The 21,063-nt window shown below is 44.6% G+C and overlaps 1 protein-coding gene across 4 annotated transcripts in view; it reads left to right on the forward strand.

Moving 5' to 3' along the window:
• LOC129867249 (protein strawberry notch homolog 2-like) overlaps positions 1-21,063 on the forward strand; it is a 113,461-nt gene that overhangs the window by 84,148 nt on the left and 8,250 nt on the right. For 3 of the 4 annotated variants that reach the window (XM_055940529.1, XM_055940528.1, XM_055940531.1), the window contains 24 exons: positions 527-610; positions 1,646-1,751; positions 1,983-2,143; positions 2,468-2,601; positions 2,909-2,999; positions 3,129-3,272; positions 3,561-3,678; positions 3,921-4,026; positions 4,211-4,364; positions 6,367-6,543; positions 7,204-7,301; positions 7,938-8,017; positions 8,338-8,526; positions 9,298-9,419; positions 9,597-9,728; positions 10,826-10,961; positions 14,166-14,278; positions 15,089-15,160; positions 15,306-15,414; positions 15,501-15,716; positions 15,994-16,088; positions 19,293-19,385; positions 20,009-20,140; positions 20,485-20,752. In XM_055940529.1, the coding sequence (XP_055796504.1) occupies positions 527-610; positions 1,646-1,751; positions 1,983-2,143; positions 2,468-2,601; positions 2,909-2,999; positions 3,129-3,272; positions 3,561-3,678; positions 3,921-4,026; positions 4,211-4,364; positions 6,367-6,543; positions 7,204-7,301; positions 7,938-8,017; positions 8,338-8,526; positions 9,298-9,419; positions 9,597-9,728; positions 10,826-10,961; positions 14,166-14,278; positions 15,089-15,160; positions 15,306-15,414; positions 15,501-15,716; positions 15,994-16,088; positions 19,293-19,385; positions 20,009-20,140; positions 20,485-20,752 (3,130 nt within the window). The remainder of the gene's footprint in view (positions 1-526; positions 611-1,645; positions 1,752-1,982; positions 2,144-2,467; positions 2,602-2,908; positions 3,000-3,128; positions 3,273-3,560; positions 3,679-3,920; positions 4,027-4,210; positions 4,365-6,366; positions 6,544-7,203; positions 7,302-7,937; positions 8,018-8,337; positions 8,527-9,297; positions 9,420-9,596; positions 9,729-10,825; positions 10,962-14,165; positions 14,279-15,088; positions 15,161-15,305; positions 15,415-15,500; positions 15,717-15,993; positions 16,089-19,292; positions 19,386-20,008; positions 20,141-20,484; positions 20,753-21,063) is intronic. The other variant, XM_055940530.1, reaches the window with a different exon arrangement.

Consider the following 21,063-nt stretch of genomic DNA (forward strand, 5'->3'; position numbering starts at 1 on the left):
GTGGTATTGTGTGTAGTAGGCCATTGACCAAAAATCTGTAGCACAACAAATTGTGGAAAGTAAAGGGGTGTGAATACTTTCTGACGGCACTGTACATGCGTCACCACACACTATTACCTAGATAACTAACACCACTATGCTCATACCCACACATACACACTCACTCTAAAAACAAGATCAAGTGTCTGTGTGCTTAACACTAAACAGCAATTCTCAAATACACATCATGTGCAGTTGGTAAATGTTGCCTCTAGGGGTCAGATATGTTTACAACTCATCTCTGTAAAGAGAGCATGGTAGCAAATTAACTCAGAAATGGAAACGTTTGAGTCTTTGTATTTTTCCTATAGGTTCTGTTATTATTTTATCCATTATCTAGCTGGCTGTCACTGACAAGATGACTCATCACTCTCTCATGTTGTGTTTCCAGATGTTCCCACATTCATGACATACACTCACTCACCACTCAGTGTGACTTGTATTTTTTCATTAGTTTGTGTTTGTTTTTTGTTTGTTCTCCCTGCAGCTGAATGCCAACAGGTTTCAGGGTTTGAACAGTTTGGAGGATATCTCTGCCATTATCAGCACCCCACCTTTGGGAGGATACCAGGTAGCCTCAACCCTTCAAATCTAATCAGACCTAAATTAGTCAAGTGACTGACTGAGGGCCCCGTTTTGACAGGCATAAGAATGTGGAGATGGAGCCAACATTTTAAATATGCGCCACTAAATTCAAAATGAGATTGCCATAAATGTTATTTGTAATTTTTTTTGCCCCTTTTTTGATCATGTCTCATCGCTGCAACTCCCCGACGGGCTCGGAACTCGAAGGTGGAATCATGCATCCTCCAAAACATCACCCGTCTAACCGCGCTCAGTAACACCCTTAACCCGGAAGCCAGCCGCACCAATGTGTCGGAGGAAACACTGGTCAACTGGCGACTGGGGTCAGCCTGCAGGCACCCGGCCCGCCACAAGGAGTCGCTAGAGTGCGATGAGCCAAATAACATGACCCCCCCCCGCCAAACCCTCTCCTAACCCAGACGGAGCTGGGCCAATTGTGGCGGGGATATGGGACTCCCCGCCGGTTGTGGCACAGCCCGGGAATGAACCCGGGTCTGCCTTAGACCGCTGCACCACTCGGGAGGCCAGGGCATAAATGTTTTAATTCAAGTGAATTGTTGCTGTATTTTTGCGGACGTTCCAAAAACAGGTTTTGAAATAATATATTGAGTAAAGCAGTCGGTTTTGGTAACTTCTTTGTCAAAATTAATCTTCCTGTGAGGCTTTGCTCTTCGGAGTCTTTCCGAAACACTGAAGGCTAATGATCTGATGTCCAATCAGGCTCCCATTGACATTATTGAATTAACCTTATTAGGTTAATTATGTCCAATTAGCAGTCTCTCCACCCCTTGACCTGTAACCATCCACAAATATGTTGTTTGTTCATTTCACCTCACATCTATCTTGTCCAGTTGGTTGAGGATATTTTACTGACATCTCTTCCTCATCTGCACTGATCTGAAAAGAAAACAGGGGCATTTGCTTTTCACCTGTCCAGTTGTATCATACCAGTGTAGATGGCGAGGAGACCAGTAATGGACAGGATATTAACTAAATGACCTGTGTCCCCTTGCTTCTGCAGGCTCAGAGAAACCAGACTCCGGCAGAAGAGGATGCAGAGGAGGAGGAGGAAGAGACAGAGGAGCTGGGACATGTAGACACCTACGCTGACTACAAACCATCCAAATGTACGCTGCCCTACACTACTCTCAAGACACAACCTATTTATCCTGTTTTATTGGTTTCCTTTGTGGAAGGAATTATTATTTTGCAGTAGTAATATTTTTCCGTGGTATTACTACACATAGTTTCCTCATAATAAAATAATAATACCATCTGATACTGGTAGTTAGTCTGTGAGGGGCTGAGTAAGGTTTTGTCTGTCTATTCAATCTTTAAACTATTTTGTCCTTCCTCAGCCACCATAGGGATCTCCCACCCAGACATAGTGGTGGAGACCAACACGCTCTCCAGCGTCCCTCCACCTGACATCACCTACACTCTGTCCATTCCTGACTCCACCATCAACTGTGGCCTGCTCTCTGCCCTGCAGCTAGAGGCCATCATCTACGCATGCCAGGTAACACACCACTCTATCACCTCTGACCCCTGACCTCACACATCTGGTCTGACAGGAACACGTTTGTTCTTGGGAACTACAGTATGTGGGTCATGCAAAAAAGGGTAGAGTATACATTGGTTTTAAACAACTGTTTCTGCTGTATTACCTACTTCAGCTGTGATTTTGATATCTTTCTATGTAAGACGTTTGTTCAATGGGATGCTGTTTTATTAATTGCCGGTCTTCATAAGAGTGTCTACTAGATGACTAGAATGTGAAGTGTTATTTAGTGTTTCTACTTGCGTGGACACATGAGTGACACTGCTCCCTGTGTGCTCCCAGCAACACGAGGTAATTCTGCAGAACAACCAGAGAGCAGGCTTCCTGATAGGAGACGGGGCTGGAGTAGGGAAAGGCCGCACGGTGGCCGGCATCATCCTGGAGAATTACCTAAAGGGAAGGAAGAAAGCGCTATGGTAAGACACTAGATACTCCACCCAATGCATTACCCAGCCTAGCTCTGTTTCTCCCTACCTAATAGGTTTCTCCTACCAGTACATAGGAGTGGGTTTCCCTGTCTAACAGATTTAGATTTCATGGTTTTGATTGTAAAACGTTAGTTGTAGTGGATATTGCTTCAGGAAGGGGCCTTTGTGACCTGCGTTAGAAACCATCACTGATAGTCAGTGCCATTGGTTACTACAAACTATAAAACAAACCTATTCAGTTGTGCTCCACGATTGTTTAGTAAAGATGCACTCGTTCTCCTCTTTCCCCACACAGGTTCAGTGTATCCAATGACCTGAAATACGACGCAGAGAGAGATCTGAAAGACATAGATGCTCCCACCATTCCTGTGCATGCCTTAAACAAGGTGAGTGTTGAAGGAAAAGCAAACCACACTCCAGATCAATATTTGTTCTCAATCAAGAACAGTCATATCCATCAGATTTACCTAATGTCTTTCCCTGGCGAAACCTGGGATTATGTTACTTCCCTGTAGATAAAGTATGGAGACACAGCTACCTCAGAAGGAGTACTGTTTGCGACATACTCTGCACTGATCGGAGAGAGCCAAGCAGGGGGGCAGCACCGCACCAGACTCAAGCAGATCCTGGACTGGTGCAAGCCAGGCTTTGATGGAGTTGTATCCTTGTATACTACATTATCGCCTTGCTCAATGACCACCATTACCTGAAGTATCTAGCTGGCCATTTTAGAAGAATGGAAGTACTGCATCTGTTATCCGCTAATAATGACTAACCCCAAACCCTAAAATGTGAACATACTTGATCAATAGTTTGGATGATATTGCCACTTCTGTCAGTTCTAGCATGGCATCTAGCCCAGTAACTAGTGATAGGAGAGCATACATCACTCAATGTTTACAGTTCATTTTGTAGCTGCAGTACTTTGCCCTTGACCGTGTTCCTAGATTGTGTTTGACGAATGCCACAAGGCCAAGAATGCTACGTCCACCAAGATGGGCAAGGCCGTGCTAGACCTGCAGCACAACCTGCCGCTGGCCAGGGTGGTTTATGCCAGTGCCACAGGTGGGCCTTTCTCACACTGTACCTGAACCTCTGTCTTCTCTTTCACTATCGCTCCTTCTCACAATACCTGTACTTTAGGACTGTTTGTCTTCCTGTTCTAATCTCTGTGTTTCCCTTTCTCAATCTTATTCAGACTGTATCTGTCTTCCCTCTCTCTTCGCTACTCTCTCTCTCTCTTACCCGCTCTCGCTCTTTCTCTCTCTATATCAACATCTCACCCCTGCTTCTCTGTCTCCCTCTAGGTGCCTCTGAGCCAAAGAACATGATCTATATGAGCCGCCTGGGGATCTGGGGCGAGGGCACGCCCTTCAAGACCTTTGACGACTTCCTGCACGCCATCGAGAAGAGGTCTGACCTTATTCCACACATCATTTACCTGATTTATGTCACCTGTATCATATTATTCAAATGTTTATGATTATCTATGTTGTGAGAATGACATCTCGTAATGTTGTGGCTACCAGACCAGTCCTGGCTTCCAGGATTCAGCATCGCTGACAAGCCGCCTGTGGCTTTGATTTTTGATTGACAGGGGTGTAGGCGCCATGGAGATTGTTGCCATGGACATGAAGGTGAGTGGGATGTACATCGCCCGGCAGCTGAGCTTCTCAGGGGTGTCCTTCCGCATCGAGGAGATCGGTCTGGACGACGACTTCAAACTGGTCTACAACAAAGCTGCCAAACTGGTAAGACTGACTTGATAGTGTGTGTGTGTTGATTTAATTTATTTGCTAAGTTTATTTGGATAAGGACAATGTAGAACAAAAACATTACTCTTAGATGTGAGAAGTGATGCATTGCAGCGTTGATACGTTTGAAAACAGAAGTCAAGACATGACACAAAAGTCATTGAAATGAAAGCTGGTAGAGGTGGAGACCCGCACACTGTTCGAAATAGAGGAATACATCCAAAACTGAGGCTGAAATACAAAAAATAAATGTTTTAGTGAGACATCATGGTGCATAAATAATGTATACTGTGTAGGAAAGTGCATAAATATGAGGTGAAAACAAAATAGAAAAGTTTTGGCATCAAGCCATCATCAGTGTGACTGGTGAGCACACACGCTAAGCTTCTATTGGAGGTTAATTGCATATGTCACATGATCTAGTGAACAAATCTATACATGCAAACAAGTACGTGAATAAAGTACAGGAGTGGACAGAGAAATATCAACATCTTTGCTATTACATATACCATGTGAACATTTCCTACGGATAAATAACACAGGATTATAATAGGTCTAAAAGACCAGAATGTAGAGTGATGTCCAAAGAAAACATCTTTATTTTTGCATTTAAGCCTTAGTTCTGGAGACAGTGTGCAGGTCTTAATCTTTTCCACATCAAAGTCATTGCACATATTTCTGTTGGACCTGATAATATCAGAGTTTTAAAACACATGATTATGTGAGATTCAAATTAAAGTTTATTTGTCACGTGCGCCAAATACAACAGTGAAATGCTTACTTACAGGCTCTAACCAATAGTGTGAAAAAAAGGTGTGTGTGTGTGTGTAAAGAAATAAAACAACAGTAAAGAAATAAGTAAAGAAATAAAACAACAGTAAAAAGACATTTGAAAATAAAGAGTAGCAAGGCTATATACAGACACCGGTTAGTCAGGCTTATTGAGGTAGTATGTACATGTAGGTATGGTTAAAGTGACTATGCATATATGATGAACAGAGAGTAGCAGTAGCGTAGAAAGAGGGGTTGGCGGGTGGTGGGACACAATGCAGATAGCCCAGGTTAGCCAATGTGCAGGAGTACTGGTTGGTCGGGCCAATTGAGGTAGTATGTACATGAATGTATAGTAAAAGTGACTATGCATATAAGATAAACAGAGAGTAGCAGCAGCGTAAAAGAGAAGTTGGGGGGGGGGGGGGCACAATGCAAATCTTTTTGTCCTAGACTTGGCACTCCGGTACCGCTTGCCTTGCGGTAGAGAGAACAGTCTATGACTGGGGTGGCTGGGGTCTTTGACAATTTTTAGGGCCTTCCTCTGGCACCGCCTGGTGTAGAGGTCCTGGATGGCAGGTAACTTTGCCCCAGTGATGTACTGGGCCGTACGCACTGCCCTCTGAAGTGCCTTGCGGTCGGAGGCTGAGCAGTTGCCGTACCTGGCAGTGATGCAACCGGTCAGGATGCTCTCGATGTTGCAGCTGTAGAACCTTTTGAGGATCTCAGACCCATGCCAAATATTTGTTGTTTCCTGATGGGGAATAGTGACCTCTTCACGACTGTCTTGGTGTGTTTGGACCATTCTAGTTTGTTGTTGATGTGGACACCAAGGAACTTGAAACTCTCAACCTGCTCCACTACAGCCCCGTCGATGAGAATAGGGGCATGCTCGGTGCTCCTTTTCCTGTAGTCCACAATCATCTCCTTAGACTTGATCACGTTGAGGGAGAGGTTGTTATTCTGGCACCACCCGGCCAGGTCTCTGACCTCCTCCCTATTGGCTGTCTCTTCATTGTCGGTGATCAGGCCTACCACTGTTGTGTCGTCTGCAAACTTAATGATGGTGTTGGAGTCGTTCCTGGCCATGCAGGAGATTGTCTCTATGTGTATGTAGAAAGTTGGAACATTTTTGTAAAGTGCAAGAGTACAATACTACCCTGTTAGGGTAAAATGACGAGCTTGTAAAGAGCAAGGAGACTGACCTATATATGTTTGTCCTCCTCAGTGGGCGGAGGCGCTGGCCGTGTTCATGCGTGCAGCGGACGAGCTGTGTCTGGTCAGCAGGAAGTCCCTGTGGGGTCAGTTCTGGTCTTCCCACCAGCGCTTCTTCAAATACCTCTGCATCGCCGCCAAGGTTCGCTGCCTGGTGGAGCTGGCCAAGAAAGAACTGAAAGCTGGCAAGGTGAGACTGACCAGCATTTAAGTTCATTTATTCAGCCTTTATTTTATCATTAATTTTTAAGATCAAAATTCTTGGCCCCCTTTTAAATCTGTACTCAGCCTCTGATTGACTTCCAAGAGGTTAGGAGTCACCATAAAGCATAACTTGGTATCCTAGGTGACCTCTAGGTGACCTCCCTGAGGCCAAGGGTCAATGGCTTTAAATTCAGCCATCAATGGTTTCAAATGATCAATACATTTAATACAAGGCTCACTCTGACCCAAGTGCTCTTAACAACGTTGATTAAATGTTTTTATCAGAGGCCCGGAACACTTGGAGAACAAACAGATAAGCAAGAGTATTTATGCCTGCCCTTGAGGAGGTTGGCAGATTGGTACAAACCGTTCAGAGGAACGTTTCTATCTCCCTATATGCATCTGTCTATTGTTTGTCTATTAAACCTTTAAATATAGATGTCTTATCATGGGGACTCAGCATTTACCACAACAGAGTGTCATTTAGATGGGAATCTCTGGCCAAGAGGCATTATCACAATTATCCAAGCATTTGATTGGACAAAGAAAATCATAAAGGAAATAGAGCCATGTTTTAATGTTTTTTCCAGGTTGGTACGTTTTAGTGTGATGCTCTGCTCATGTGTCTTGTTTCTCCCCTTCCCAGTGCATCGTGATTGGTCTACAGTCCACAGGAGAGGCCCGAACCAGAGAGGTCCTGGATGAGAACGATGGGCACCTGGACAGATTCGTATCTGCAGCAGAGTAAGTGTGTGTGTCTGTGCCCGTGGCTCTCTGGGTAAGTATAGTATTAGAGCAAATATATTTTTGGCTCAGCCCTGATTCAACTCTCACACACAACACCACAGCTTCCATCTAGTGTAACCGGGGCTTTCCAGCCTGACGCGCCTGTGGTTTTCATACAAATCATTTGTTTGTTGCCGGGTGAATGGCCACTTCCTGGTTAGAAAGCACTCCATTTGTCACTCTCCACCTGCAGTCGAAGGTTCAGTCTGAACCCTTAACTTTTCTTCTTCAGTACACACTACCTGAGGGTGTATGGTGAATCTGCCCTTAGACACTGATTTAAAGTCAGTTAAGCTGTTTGCCCGCGAATGGTTAAGGACTAGGATTTGGGGAGGGTAAGCTGATCCCAGATCTGTTCCTGCATTCAAGTTAAACCGGGAGCATACCTGTGTATCAGGCTGGAAATAACGCTGTGTGTCTGCCTGCCTGGACCATCTGAACCTGGGAGACATGAAATGCATATGATGAGGCCAATCAGAGCTTGTCACTCATCTCTATAACGTGTCAGAACTGTCTTTACATTCTGTCAGCCTTCCACGGTGTCAGATTGAGAAGATAACATCTGTATGTCTGTGTCTGGTCTTTTCTCCTCAGGGGTGTGTTCAAAGCTCTGGTACAGAAACACTTTCCCTCCGAGAAGCAGAGAGAGAAGGCGCGTGGAAACAAGAGAAAACGTACGTCAACTAAAATAGTAAAAACTCTGGGTTCCTCTGGTGAGGTGTTTGTTCTGTCTGGTCCAAATAAAACTTTGGACTGAGTCCAAAGGTGGGCACTGCCCCCATCCCCACTGTACTCAGCAGCACTGCCTTGTTAACAAATCCAGGGGAGAACCCTGTAATAATAATAATAGCAACTCTATTTGTGACCAGATTTCTCAATGGGGGCTTATGTCAAATTTGAATTGACTTCATATCCAGTCAGTCTCTATGTACTATTCAGGTAAAGCCACTGAGCCACAGTCTGAATTAGCTCATGTGTGTGTTCTGTCCACTAGGTAAGCCCAGGGGCCGGCAGCCCAAATTCCCAAAGCATACCATGGTGCATCTGGGGGGCGTGATCAACATCAGTGACGACAGCAGCACGGACACGGATGGCATGGACACCGACTCCAACTCCTCGCCAGACTCCCTGATGGACAATAACGATGACGTCATCTTCGTCCAGCACACCAGCTGTCACACAGGTACTAGATTTTGACTCTCCTTTTAGCGATATTTTTGAATTGGTTCAGACCAAAAATTATCCACAGGTAAAAATATACACTGCGTGTACAAACTATTAAGAACACCTGCTCTTTCCATGACATAGACTGACCAGCTGAAAGCTATGATCCCTTATTGATGTCACCTGTTAAATCCACTTCAGTGTAGATGAAGGGGAGGAGGCCGGTTAAAGAAGCATTTAGACATGGATTGTGTATGTGTGTGCCATTGAGGGTGAATGGGCAAGACAAAATATTTAAGTGCCTTTGAACAGTATATGGTAGTAGGTGCCATGCGCACCTTTTTGAGTGTGTCAAGATCTGCAGTGCTGCTGGGTCTCCCGTGTGTATCAAGAATGGTCCACCACCCAAAGGACATCCAGCAACTTGACACAACTGTGGGAAGCATTGGAGTTAACATGGGCCCACATCCCTGTTGAACACTTTCAACACCTCGAGGCTCTTCTGAGGGCAAAAGGGGTTGCAAATCAATAAGGTGCTCCTAATGTTTTGTATACTCTGTATGTTAGGCAATGCACACCTTGTGTTGAAGTCTAGTCAATAATTTAAGACAAAGAAAATTACAATAAAGAAACGGATGCATTTTAGGTCCACTGTACTCTCTCACACACAGAGACAGTAAAAGCACTTAGCAGACATTTGGGGACATTTTACCGTGCTCGCTCCCTTTATGACTGACTCTGTTAGCAGTCGTTAACATGCCTTTGTCTGGGGTTGGTTGGGTTCCTAAAGCCAGTATAGAGAAGATGAAGCAGAGCCTCCTGAACAAGATCACTGACCTGGGAAAGGAACTACCTCTGAACACTCTGGACGAGCTCATTGACCAGTTTGGAGGACCAGAGATGGTATCGGAGGTACGTACACCTCTGTTACCGAGCTGGGCAGGCGCCACATAACCTTATGTCAGAGAGTACATAGTGAGGGCTCTATCAGACAAATTTGAGATGAGTACCGGTATGTTTCCTGTTTGGAGATTTTTGATTGGTTGTTAAATTTTGCTCTGAGGCACTCATTGACGACCTATGTTGTAGATGACGGGTCGTAAGGGTCGCGTGGTGCGGCGTCCTGACGGAAGCGTGCGTTATGAGTCGCGTGCAGAGCAGAGCCATACCATAGACCACATCAACCTCAAGGAGAAGGACCGCTTCATGTGTGGAGAGAAGGTGAGACACTGGACACTAGAACCATTCTACATGTGAGTCGAAGGATCTCACTCAAACTGTGTTTGTTTGTTCTTGCTTAGAAAATCATGATCCTGTGACACTATGTTCTGACCGGATATGATGGCATTATTCTATGTTCTGACCGGATATGATGACATTATTCTATGTTCTGACCGGATATGATGACATTATTCTATGTTCTGACCGGATATGATGGCATTATTCTATGTTCTGACCGGATATGATGGCATTATTCTATGTTCTGACCGGATATGATGACATTATTCTATGTTCTGACCGGATATGATGGCATTATTCTATGTTCTGACCGGATATGATGACATTATTCTATGTTCTGACCGGATATGATGACATTATTCTATGTTCTGACCGGATATGATGCCATTATTCTATGTTCTGACCGGATATGATGACATTATTCTATGTTCTGACCGGATATGATGACATTATTCTATGTTCTGACCGGATATGATGACATTATTCTATGTTCTGACCGGATATGATGACATTATTCTATGTTCTGACCGGATATGATCACATTATTCTATGTTCTGACCGGATATGATGGCATTATTCTATGTTCTGACCGGATATGATGACATTATTCTATGTTCTGACCGGATATGATGGCATTATTCTATGTTCTGACCGGATATGATGACATTATTCTATGTTCTGACCGGATATGATGACATTATTCTATGTTCTGACCGGATATGATGGCATTATTCTATGCTCTGACCGGATATGATGGCATTATTCTATGTTCTGACCGGATATGATGACATTATTCTATGTTCTGACCGGATATGATGGCATTATTCTATGTTCTGACCGGATATGATGACATTATTCTATGTTCTGACCGGATATGATGGCATTATTCTATGTTCTGACCGGATATGATGACATTATTCTATGTTCTTACCAGATATGATGACATTATTCTATGTTCTGACCGGATATGATGGCATTATTCTATGTTCTGACCAGATATGATGACATTATTCTATGTTCTGGTTTGCAGTGTTAGTGATTTGTTTTCTTCCTCTCCTCCATCCCTCTTGCCTTCCCAGATGGTGGCCATCATCTCGGAGGCGGCCAGCTCGGGCATCTCCCTGCAGGCAGACAAGCGGGTGAAGAACCAGCGTCGGAGGGTCCACATAACCCTAGAGCTGCCCTGGAGTGCAGACAGAGCCATCCAGCAGTTTGGTGAGTCTGGAGACTACCAGGGGTTAAAGGTCATGGGTCTGTTAAGCTTAAGGTGTCTGCATGCTTCCCAGCCAAAACAGTTCGGAAGAGTTTAAGAATATATTATAACAACATTTAGTGATGTTTTGGACTTTTTTCAGCTGTTTGGGCACAAAACACATTTTCTCGAGGCAAGCCGAAGCCGGAAGCCCCTTCATTGGTGATTGGTCAACAGTAGGGATTCTTCAATTAAGTATTTGTCATTCAATGAGAGACGACTCATTTTCATGCACATTTTTTTATTGAGAAATACTGCACCAAACATCTTAGTTAGATACATTTTTTATTATTTTATTTAACCTTTATTTAACTAGGCAAGTCAGTTAAGAACAAATTCTTATTTACAATGACTGCCAAACCTGGACAATATTGGGCCAATTGTGCGCCGCCCTATGGGACTCCCAATCACAGCAGGATGTGATGCAACCTGGATGTAATATTGCGCGACTAAGATCTCCTCTGCAAAAACGTCATAATTAATTACATATTTTTGGAGTTATCTTAGATGAATTATAACTATTTTGAGGAAGTGTATATTGACAATGGCATCTCAAAATGGACAAACATTACTATTGCTTATTCTTTCTAGTTTTTCAAGCGAAGGACTTTTAAGGGGGTATGCGAGCACACTCGTTCGGTTCGTGGAGTTCGACTAGGCAACAGCCGAACTGAAGCATGCTGACGCCTTTAGGGGTCAGGGTCAGAGTTGGACTCTCCTCAATGCAGGTTACACACCCTGTCACACAGACGTCTCTCTTCACACAATCCACCCTGCTAGAAGTGTTACACGCTAGCCTGATAAAATGTCATGACATTAGTATTGGCTGCCTCTTCAAATTGCCTTGCCTAAAGACAGATTTAATCATTTGATGTATATCAAATTAAAATATATTTTGTATTAGGATGTGATACATTTTAATCATTGGAATGAGTCACTTTTATAATGGTGTTGTGAAACTTTACTTGGAGGTGTTGCAGTTTTGTCTGGCTGCAAGGAGAGAGGTGTGTTGGACTAAATTAGAATAATATAATTATTCTTCATCTCCGCTGCCGTCTGCTAGATATAATTTTGCACCCAATAACAACAGTGGAAAAGCGGGCGTGTGCACGCACACATCGTGGGCCATGAATGAATTGTTTGCAATTAGCTAACTGCCTGTAAATCCTTCCCGTTAGCCGCGCTCCCTTGGGGAGCTGAACTCACTGCATGGGTTGGCATGTGTGGGCCTGATTGACAGACTGTTTACACTCACAACAGCAAAACACGCACACACACACATTTAGGTGGCCTAGGATTTCTACTTTAAGATCCAAGTCAGAACTCGGAACTTGAATGACGGGTTTAGATATGGTACGATTGTTCCAGGAAAAATATGTAGTGAGTGGAAACTTGGACCCGTTCCGAAATTGAATTTTTTTAAAATATAGAGACCCGTTCCACATAGACTTGGTCAGATCCGATCCGGGTGAGGGAAGCAGCAGACCAGAGCTGGTGAAGTGCGAGAGGGAGAGAGGTAATGCTCTAGTAGGCGGAGAGTGGCCGTACTGTGAGCGATTGACACAGGGAGGTGGGAGCGAGAGACTGCAACCAAGCCGACTCGCACTATAGTAGACTAATAGCTGCCATAGCTAGGTTATTTATCATTGAATATGATCACATACTACCTATCTTGACTGCATCAACCTGGGAGAAGCTAGTTAAGCTAGCTAACATTAGCTAGCTAGGCTAACTGAGGCTGCAGTGCATGCGCTTTCTCATCCTAAAGTTACAAATAACTCCATTCAGAATATTAAATAGCAGCCTACCTGTTTGGCTCTTGGTCGTTGTAGCCTATCCTTCTCCTTTAACTTTTAATTCCATCATTTTAATTCCATCTTCCATTGATTAGACATCTCCTCACTTTTGCCGCACATGGAGTGATGCTCTATGACTGTAACCTATTGCCGTTTTGATGACTCATGATTGGCCAACAGCAAGCTACATGCTCCACTCTCGTGAAAAGCAAGAGCAGCGGCATAAATTATGAAAGGTATCTCTCTCTCTCTCTACTGCAGCAGTCACTTTCAGATCTGTACGGGCCCAGCTGGACATGTCAGTTAAAATTACACATACCCGAGACCTGTGACAATATTATCAGATCTGACACAGTCCCGTGACATAATTTACAATTCTGCATCCGACCCGCTTGTGTCCCGGGTACAGGTGGATCCGTGAAGACCTCTAGAGGAAACGCAATTCAGAGACAGATTACCCAGGAAATCCACATTTGCTGACATCATCCTCTGTTCATTGAAATCAACCTAACCCACAAACCAATATCTTATTTTTCTAGCTTTTCCCTCTTGGACACTACTATACTGAACAAAAATATAAACGCAACATGCAATACTTTCAACGGTATTACTGAGTTACAGTTCATATATGGAAACAGTGAATTGAAATAATAATTAGGCCCTAATCTATGCACTTCACATTACTGGGTATAGCCATGGGTGGGCCAACCTACTGGGGAGCCAGGTCCAGCCAATCAGAATGAGTTTTTCCCCACAAAAGCAGATTATTACAGACATAAATACTCCTCAGTTTCATCAGCTATACGGGTGGCTGGTCACAGACCATCCCGCAAGTGAAGAAGCCGGATGTGGATGTCCTGGGCTGGCGTGATTACAAGTGGTCTGCAGTTGTGAGGCCGGTTGGACGCACGGCCAAATTCTCTGAAATAACTTTTGAGGCGGCTTTTGGTAGAGTAATGAACATTCAATTCTCTGGCAACAGCTCTGGTGGACATTCCTGCAGTCTGCATGCCAATTGCATGCCCATCAAAACTAGAGACATCTGTGGTGTGTTGTGTGACAAAACTGCACATTTTAGAGTGGGCTTTTACTGTCCCCAGCACAAGATGCACCTGTGTAATGATCATGCTGTTTAGTCAGCATCTTGATATGCGACACTTGCCAGGTCGATGGATTATCTTGGCAAAGGAGAAATGCTCACTAACAAGGGTGTAAACATATTTGTGCGAATGGAATATTACTGGGATCTTTTATTTCAGCTCATGAAACTTTGGACCAACACTTTACATGTTGCGTTTATATTTGTTGAGTATAGTTCCTCAGTCTGCCTGTTCTGACTGATCTTCCTCCTCTGTGTGTGTGGTCCTCCAGGTCGTACACATCGCTCTAACCAGGTGACGGCTCCAGAGTATATCTTCCTCATCTCTGAGCTAGCCGGGGAAAGACGCTTCGCCTCCATTGTGGCCAAGAGACTGGAGAGCCTGGTACGTGCTGTTGCAGCCTCCTTTACTTCAGGCTGATCTATCTACTATGGAATCCCAGAACTACATGTGTAATAAATCCTCATTTTATTTGAGTGAAGATTGAACTGCTGAGCTTATTACTTAGGGGCTGTCTTTCTCCCAGTAGTCCATTTACTTCCCCACCACTGTCCCATTGACCAGACGCTTTCAAGGTCACAAACACCTTTCACACAACATTTCAAACACAGGAAATTCCTCAGATCCTCATTTGGTCTGAATAATAAGGTTATCAGACATTGGAAAGCACCCATGTCTGGGTTGTTATGAGACTGCTATGAGACAGTTTTCCATATTTCATTGTAATCTCTTTACTCCAGTCGTTTATTTTCCTTGTCTCTCCGGAGGGAATGGGGGGTTCCAGAAAGTGTGTGTTGTCTCTGCCAGGCCTGTGCGGTAATCCAGTCTCAGAATGGGATACGTCATGCCCAGGGCCCAGCTTCTCTTCTTTCCCTCCTTCCCAGCCTCTGACTACCTTTGTTTGGCTCCCTCCAGATCAGCAGTGATCTCATATCTGGCAGAAACATCCCTTTGTTTTTATCTCAGAATGTTCCTTAGTGTGGGCACCAGCTAAAGCAGCTGCTGGCTTCAAGTGGACCTTCAGTCACAATCTGTGCACAACACTCAATGTCTTGGCAGTCATGTCAATTCACTGCATCTATGCTTTACCTGTCTGCTGCAGTTGAGAAAGTTGTGCGTTTGTAGCTGGTGTGTTATCAGTCCGTGACATAAGGCTGTAAAGCTAATAGTGTTTGTTCCTGTTTCTGTGTCCAGGGTGCATTGACCCACGGTGACAGGAGAGCCACAGAGTCCAGAGACCTGAGCAAATACAACTTTGAAAACAAGGTCAGCGCTGGCTACAGCTATTTCATGCTTCCTATTGTACAGAAGCCCAATTTGGCATTACTTGTGTTTGGTTGTGTTGGAGGTTCTGGGGGGAGGGAGCGCTGACCTGTTAGATGACCTGGTTTCCTGCCGTGTGTGTCTTCAGTACGGTACCAAGGCTCTGGATAAGATCACCAAAGCCATCCTGGGCCACATCGAGAGCAAGGTGTCCCCTCCCAAAGGTTACCCCGGGGGTGATGCTCTGTTCTTCAGAGGTATGTTGAGTGCATGTAGGAAATTGTCCAAAACATTATGCAAGTCCAAAGCTACATTGAAATAATTGTTGTATTACCTGTTTCAGACATGAAGCATGGCATGATGGATGTGGGTATCTTCTGCAAGGAGCCAAGGTTTGGTCTCAGCACTGAGAAAGACTGCAGCATCACCAAATTCCTCAACAGGATCCTGGGCCTGGAGGTCCACAAGCAGAACTCTCTGTTCCAGTACTTCACCGACAACTTTGACTACCTGATCGAGAAGGACAAAAAGGAGGGCAAATACGACATGGGAATCCTAGGTATGGAGTCCAACACTCATGCTTAAAACATGACTGAATAAAATGGTGCCCTTTCCCATAGGTTGTAAAGCTAAATAACTCTCCACACTATTAGAACAAAAGGCAGTATATACTCCTCCATATATTAAAATGAATCTACCTGCCTACTGCATTTGGCCTTCCTAGAATGTGTTTCCATGAACAGCAACATGAGGCTGATGGTTTAGGATGGTACCGAGTCACTGTATAGAGATGCTAGGTATGTCTCCTGACTAGAACTATGTGTCCTGTCTGTCAGATCTGGCCCCAGGTAACAATGAAATCTACGAGGAGAAGCAAGAGACCTTCATGACAGTGGGAAACCCCCAGGACGGACAGGTCGTGCTCTACAAGGTACTCCCATGGTACACTGGTACATTATTGTACAATCGAATTATCTCGCTATATTTGACAGGCACCTCATATAGATTTGCATGTTGATCTTTGTTTTGTAACTAAATGAGTGCTGCTGTTTGGGCTGGTTCTCTGGTCTGAAAAATAGATGTAAAGTTTCAATAAGACTAAACCTAGTGATATATATTTTTTTAAACACTACCCACCATTGCCGTGAAACAACAAGAAAGCAGTGTTTCCTGCATACGCAGCCAGAGAGGTGATATAATGTACTCGACAGATTTATCCTCCACTTCCACTTAGTGCTGAGCGATTTAACCAACATTTCAGGGGGGTTTCAGTTATTAAACAACTAATTGACCAACGTCGGATCACTTGCGTGAATTACATTTAGTCATTTTTTTTTGCCCAACGTGCCGTTTCTCTAGAGAGAAATCAAATCATTCACGGAAGAAATCAAGTATTACGTGGGACGCTGGGCTAAAGGGAGTTGTAGTTTTCATTAACCAAATAACCTAGTTTAGCGCAGAAACATGTTAATGAACTACATTGACCATAATCCATTGCCCGGATCTTTCCTGCTCTGACAGGATTCATTTTTCATTACGTTAGGTTAGATACACACAGACCACATGAGAGAAGAATGTACACAATGACGAGAGAGTTACTTTGAAGAGCTAGTCAAATTATTTTGTCAGACAGCTCTGCAGCATACTTGTACAGGCTAGCCTAGCTAAAAAGGATGACTAAAGACAGTACAGCACAGGTGTCAAACTCATTGCACGGAGGGCCGAGTGTCTGCGGGTTTTTACTCCTTACTTATACTTGATTGATGAATTAAGGTCACCAATTAGTATGGAACTCCCCATACCTGGTTGTCTAGGGCAACCAAAAACCTGCCCTCCATGGAATGAGTTTTACAGCACTGCACTGCAGTGCAGTATGAGAAGCACAGAGATAACTTTAGATGGGCTGAGATGATCACTTTAAGGAATTCAAATAAAACTAAGTAAAGTATTTCCTAATGAATTAAAAATATATACACAAAAGTGAGTACACCCCTCACATTTTTGTAAATATTTGAGTATATCTTTTCATGTGACAACACTGAAGAAATGACACTTTGCTACAATGTAAAGTAGTGAGTGTACAGCTTGTATAACAGTGTAAATTTGCTGTCCCCTCAAAATAACTCAACACACAGCCATTAAGGTCTAAACCGCTGGCAACAAAAGTGAGTACACCCCTAAGTGAAAATGTCCAAATTGGGCCCAAAGTGTCAATATTTTGTGTGGCCACCATCATTTTCCAGCACTGTCTTAACCCTCTTGGGCATGGAGTTCACCAGAGCTTCACAGGTTGTCACTGGAGTCCTCTTCCACTCCTCCATGACGACATCACGGAGCTGGTGGATGTTAGAGACCTTGCACTCCTCCACCTTCCGTTTGAGGATGCCCCACAGATGCTCAATAGGGTTTAGGTCTGGAGACATGCTTGGCCAGTCCATCACCTTTACCCTCAGCTTCTTTAGCAAGGCAGTGGTCGTCTTGGAGGTGTGCTTAGGGTCATTATCATGTTGGAATACTGCCCTGCGGCCCAGTCGCCGAAGGGAGGGGATCATGCCCTGCTTCAGTATGTCACAGTACATGTTGGCATTCATGGTTCCCTCAATGAACTGTAGCTCCCCAGTGCCGGGCAGCACTCATGCAGCCCCAGACCATGACACTCCCACAACCGTGCTTGACTGTAGGCAAGACATACTTGTCTTTGTACTCCTCATCTGGTTGCCGCCACACACGCTTGACACCATCTGAACCAAATAAGTTTATCTTGGTCTCATCAGACCACAGGACATGGTTCCAGTAATCCATGTCCTTAGTCTGCTTGTCTTCAGCAAACTGTTTGCGAGCTTTCTTGTGCATCATCTTTAGAAGAGGCTTCCTTCTGGGACGACAGCCATGCAGACCAATTTGATGCAGTGTACGGCATATGGTCTGAGCACTGACAGGCTGACCCCCCACCCCTTCAACCTCTGCAGAAATGCTGGCAGCACTCATACGTCTATTTCCCAAAGACAACCTCTGGATATGACGCTGAGCACGTGCACTCAACTTATTTGGTCGACCATGGCGAGGCCTGTTCTGAGTGGAACTTGTCCAGTTAAACCGCTGTATGGTCTTGGCCACCGTGCTGCAGCTCAGTTTCAGGGTCTTGGCAATCTTCTTATAGCCCAGGCCATCTTTATGTAGAGCAAAAAATACTTTTTTTCAGATCCTCAGAGAGTTCTTTGCCATGAGGTGCCATGTTGAACTTCCAGTGACCAGTCAGTATGAGGGAGTGTGAGAGCGATGACACCAAATTTAACACACCTGCTCCCCATTCACACCTGAGACCTTGTAACACTAACGAGTCACATGACACCGGGGAGGGAAAATGGCCAATTGGGCCCAATTTGGACATTTTCACTTAGTGGTGTACTCACTTTTGTTGCCAGCGGTTTAGACATTAATTGCTGTGTGAGTTATTTTGAGGGGACAGCAAATTTACACTGTTATACAAGCTGTACACTCACTACTTTACATTGTAGCAAAGTGTAATTTCTTCAGTGTTGTCACATGAAAAGATATACTCAAATATTTACAAAAATGTGAGGGGTGTACTCACTTTTGTGATATACTGTATATATTGTTGAAATCGAAAACAGCAATTATTTTTTAAGAATTGAACCGACACCAAACCAACCTCAAAAAGCATGAATCGCTCTGCACAAGCAGATATACCGAGATTTAAAATGTTGACATTTCAGCTGCCTGTGGTTGGATGGTGAACATCATATTTAGCCAGATGGAGGGAGAGTAGCAGAACGCTGAAAAATGATCATTACTGGTGTCTCCGGCTCCCTGCCTTGCCTGGCCGTCACTGCAGGATAACCTAGAGTGTACATTTTTAACCAACACAGCCAGGACCGGTAAAGCACATGTAGACTCCCAACTCATGCCAACCCCCCTGGCTGGCCTCTGAGCCCCTGATACAAAGAGGATACAAAGAGCTGTGTATGTGTGTGTGCCTGCACAGATTTACGTGTATGTGTTGGGAATGTTGAATCGTGCCCACAGTGGGTATTCGCTGCATAGTGTTCTCCCATAGGGCAGCTTTTCTGACCTCTAACCTTTAACCCTTGTCCTCTGCATGTCACCCCTATAGATCAGCGTGGACAGAGGTATGCCCTGGGAGGAGGCCTATGAGAAGGTCCAGAACCTCAACAGTCCTGACGAGGGCTTCTACCTATCCCACAAGGTGAGTCTAGCTGGCTACCGTAGAGCACAGAGAGACACTCTGCATGTCCCAGCACGCACACAGACGTACCAGGAAGCGTATGATACTGTGAGTACCTGTACCTCCCCAGGGCTCAAGCAGAGCTACAACAGCTTCCAGACTGGCTATTTCCCAGGGGTGAATGACAGTTCAGAAGGGTCCAGGTGCCTCTGTTCTGTTCTCCGGAGTGTGAATCTTTCATCGCACATCAAGGGAGTAGGATGAAAGTACACATGTTTTGAACCTAAAGAAGGAGCTTAACTAGGATTTTGTTCAGTATTAATTGTAGTGGCTAGAGTGAACAATATACACAGCCTCTTCCTTCCTGATGTGGAGTTTTCTTAATTATACTGTAGTTAAATTCACTTGGTTCATAATACAATTCAACAATGGAATGACAGTCTTCTATAGTCCCACCAAGCAAACACTTCGACATTGCCAGGTTCCCAGTTGAACTCACTATAAATCTTCTGCCTCTTTTTTGATCTGATTTATTTGTGGTTTAAAACAATTGTACAGATGGAGTTCAATCGTGGCCAGAGGAAAACACATGAAAGTATTTTACAGAACTTTAAAGACATTTCCATCCCCTATGTGTTCCTCAGTTGCGAGGGAACCACCCGTGTGTGCTGCTGGCGGAGCAGGGTCGAGGGAGGAACTTCATAGTGTACAAGCCCAACATCGGCAAGCAGGCCCACCCAGAGAGCCTGGACAATCTGCAGCTACGCTACCGCAAGGTATGGCTCAGTCTGACACGTACAGACACACACACGGACACACGCACGGACACACACACACAGACACACACACGAACATGGACAGAAGTCTGTGTGGCGGAAGGAACAGCTATAGGGTCCACTGACATGCACACAATAGAAGGTTTTCACTCGCATGGCAACAAGATTTGTCTTTGTTGTTTGGCAGGAAATGTCTTATGGTTTTTGTGTGGTGTATGCTGCCCTCTGGTGGAATAAACAACAGTGAAACAGGAAGAACAGTCCTGCGTATTGTCTAAGGTCCAATATAAAAACCAGCACTCAACACTTTAACATAAGACTTGTGTGTTGTGTTCCCATCCTAGGTGACTCCAGACCAAGCCAAGGACAGCTGGGAGAGCCAGTTCAACTTCTCCTTTGGGAAATGTAGCCATGCTAACTGGAACGGGAAGTGTAAGAAGATCGAAGAGGGTCAGGAGTGTCTGCAGGGAATGCGTCTGCGCCAGTACCACATGCTGTGTGGTGCGCTACTGCGCGTCTGGAAGTATGTTGCCGACGTGGTCTCTGACATCACCTGCTCCAGCATCCTTCAGATCGTACGCCTCAAAACCAAAAATAGTAACAAGCAAGTCGGTGAGTACTAAACAACTCCATACAACACACACACACACACACCATCACCAAAGTGTTGTTCTGTGAAAGGGAATCAGAGGGAATGGCTTGACAAATGAGTTTTTCGGTTGCCAAAATCAAACGCCACAACAGCATTATGATCCAACCAACTGAGCCAAATTATCGACTTGTATAAAAAAATGTAAACATAATAATCTCGTGGCCTCCCGAGTGGTGCAGTGGTCTAAGGCACTGCATCGCAGTGCTAGTTCTGCCACTAGAGATTCTGGGTTTGAGTCCAGGCTCTGTCGCAGCCGGCCGAGACCGGGAGA

Source organism: Salvelinus fontinalis, chromosome 12 (assembly GCF_029448725.1).
Source record: "Salvelinus fontinalis isolate EN_2023a chromosome 12, ASM2944872v1, whole genome shotgun sequence".
NCBI lineage: Eukaryota > Metazoa > Chordata > Actinopteri > Salmoniformes > Salmonidae > Salvelinus > Salvelinus fontinalis.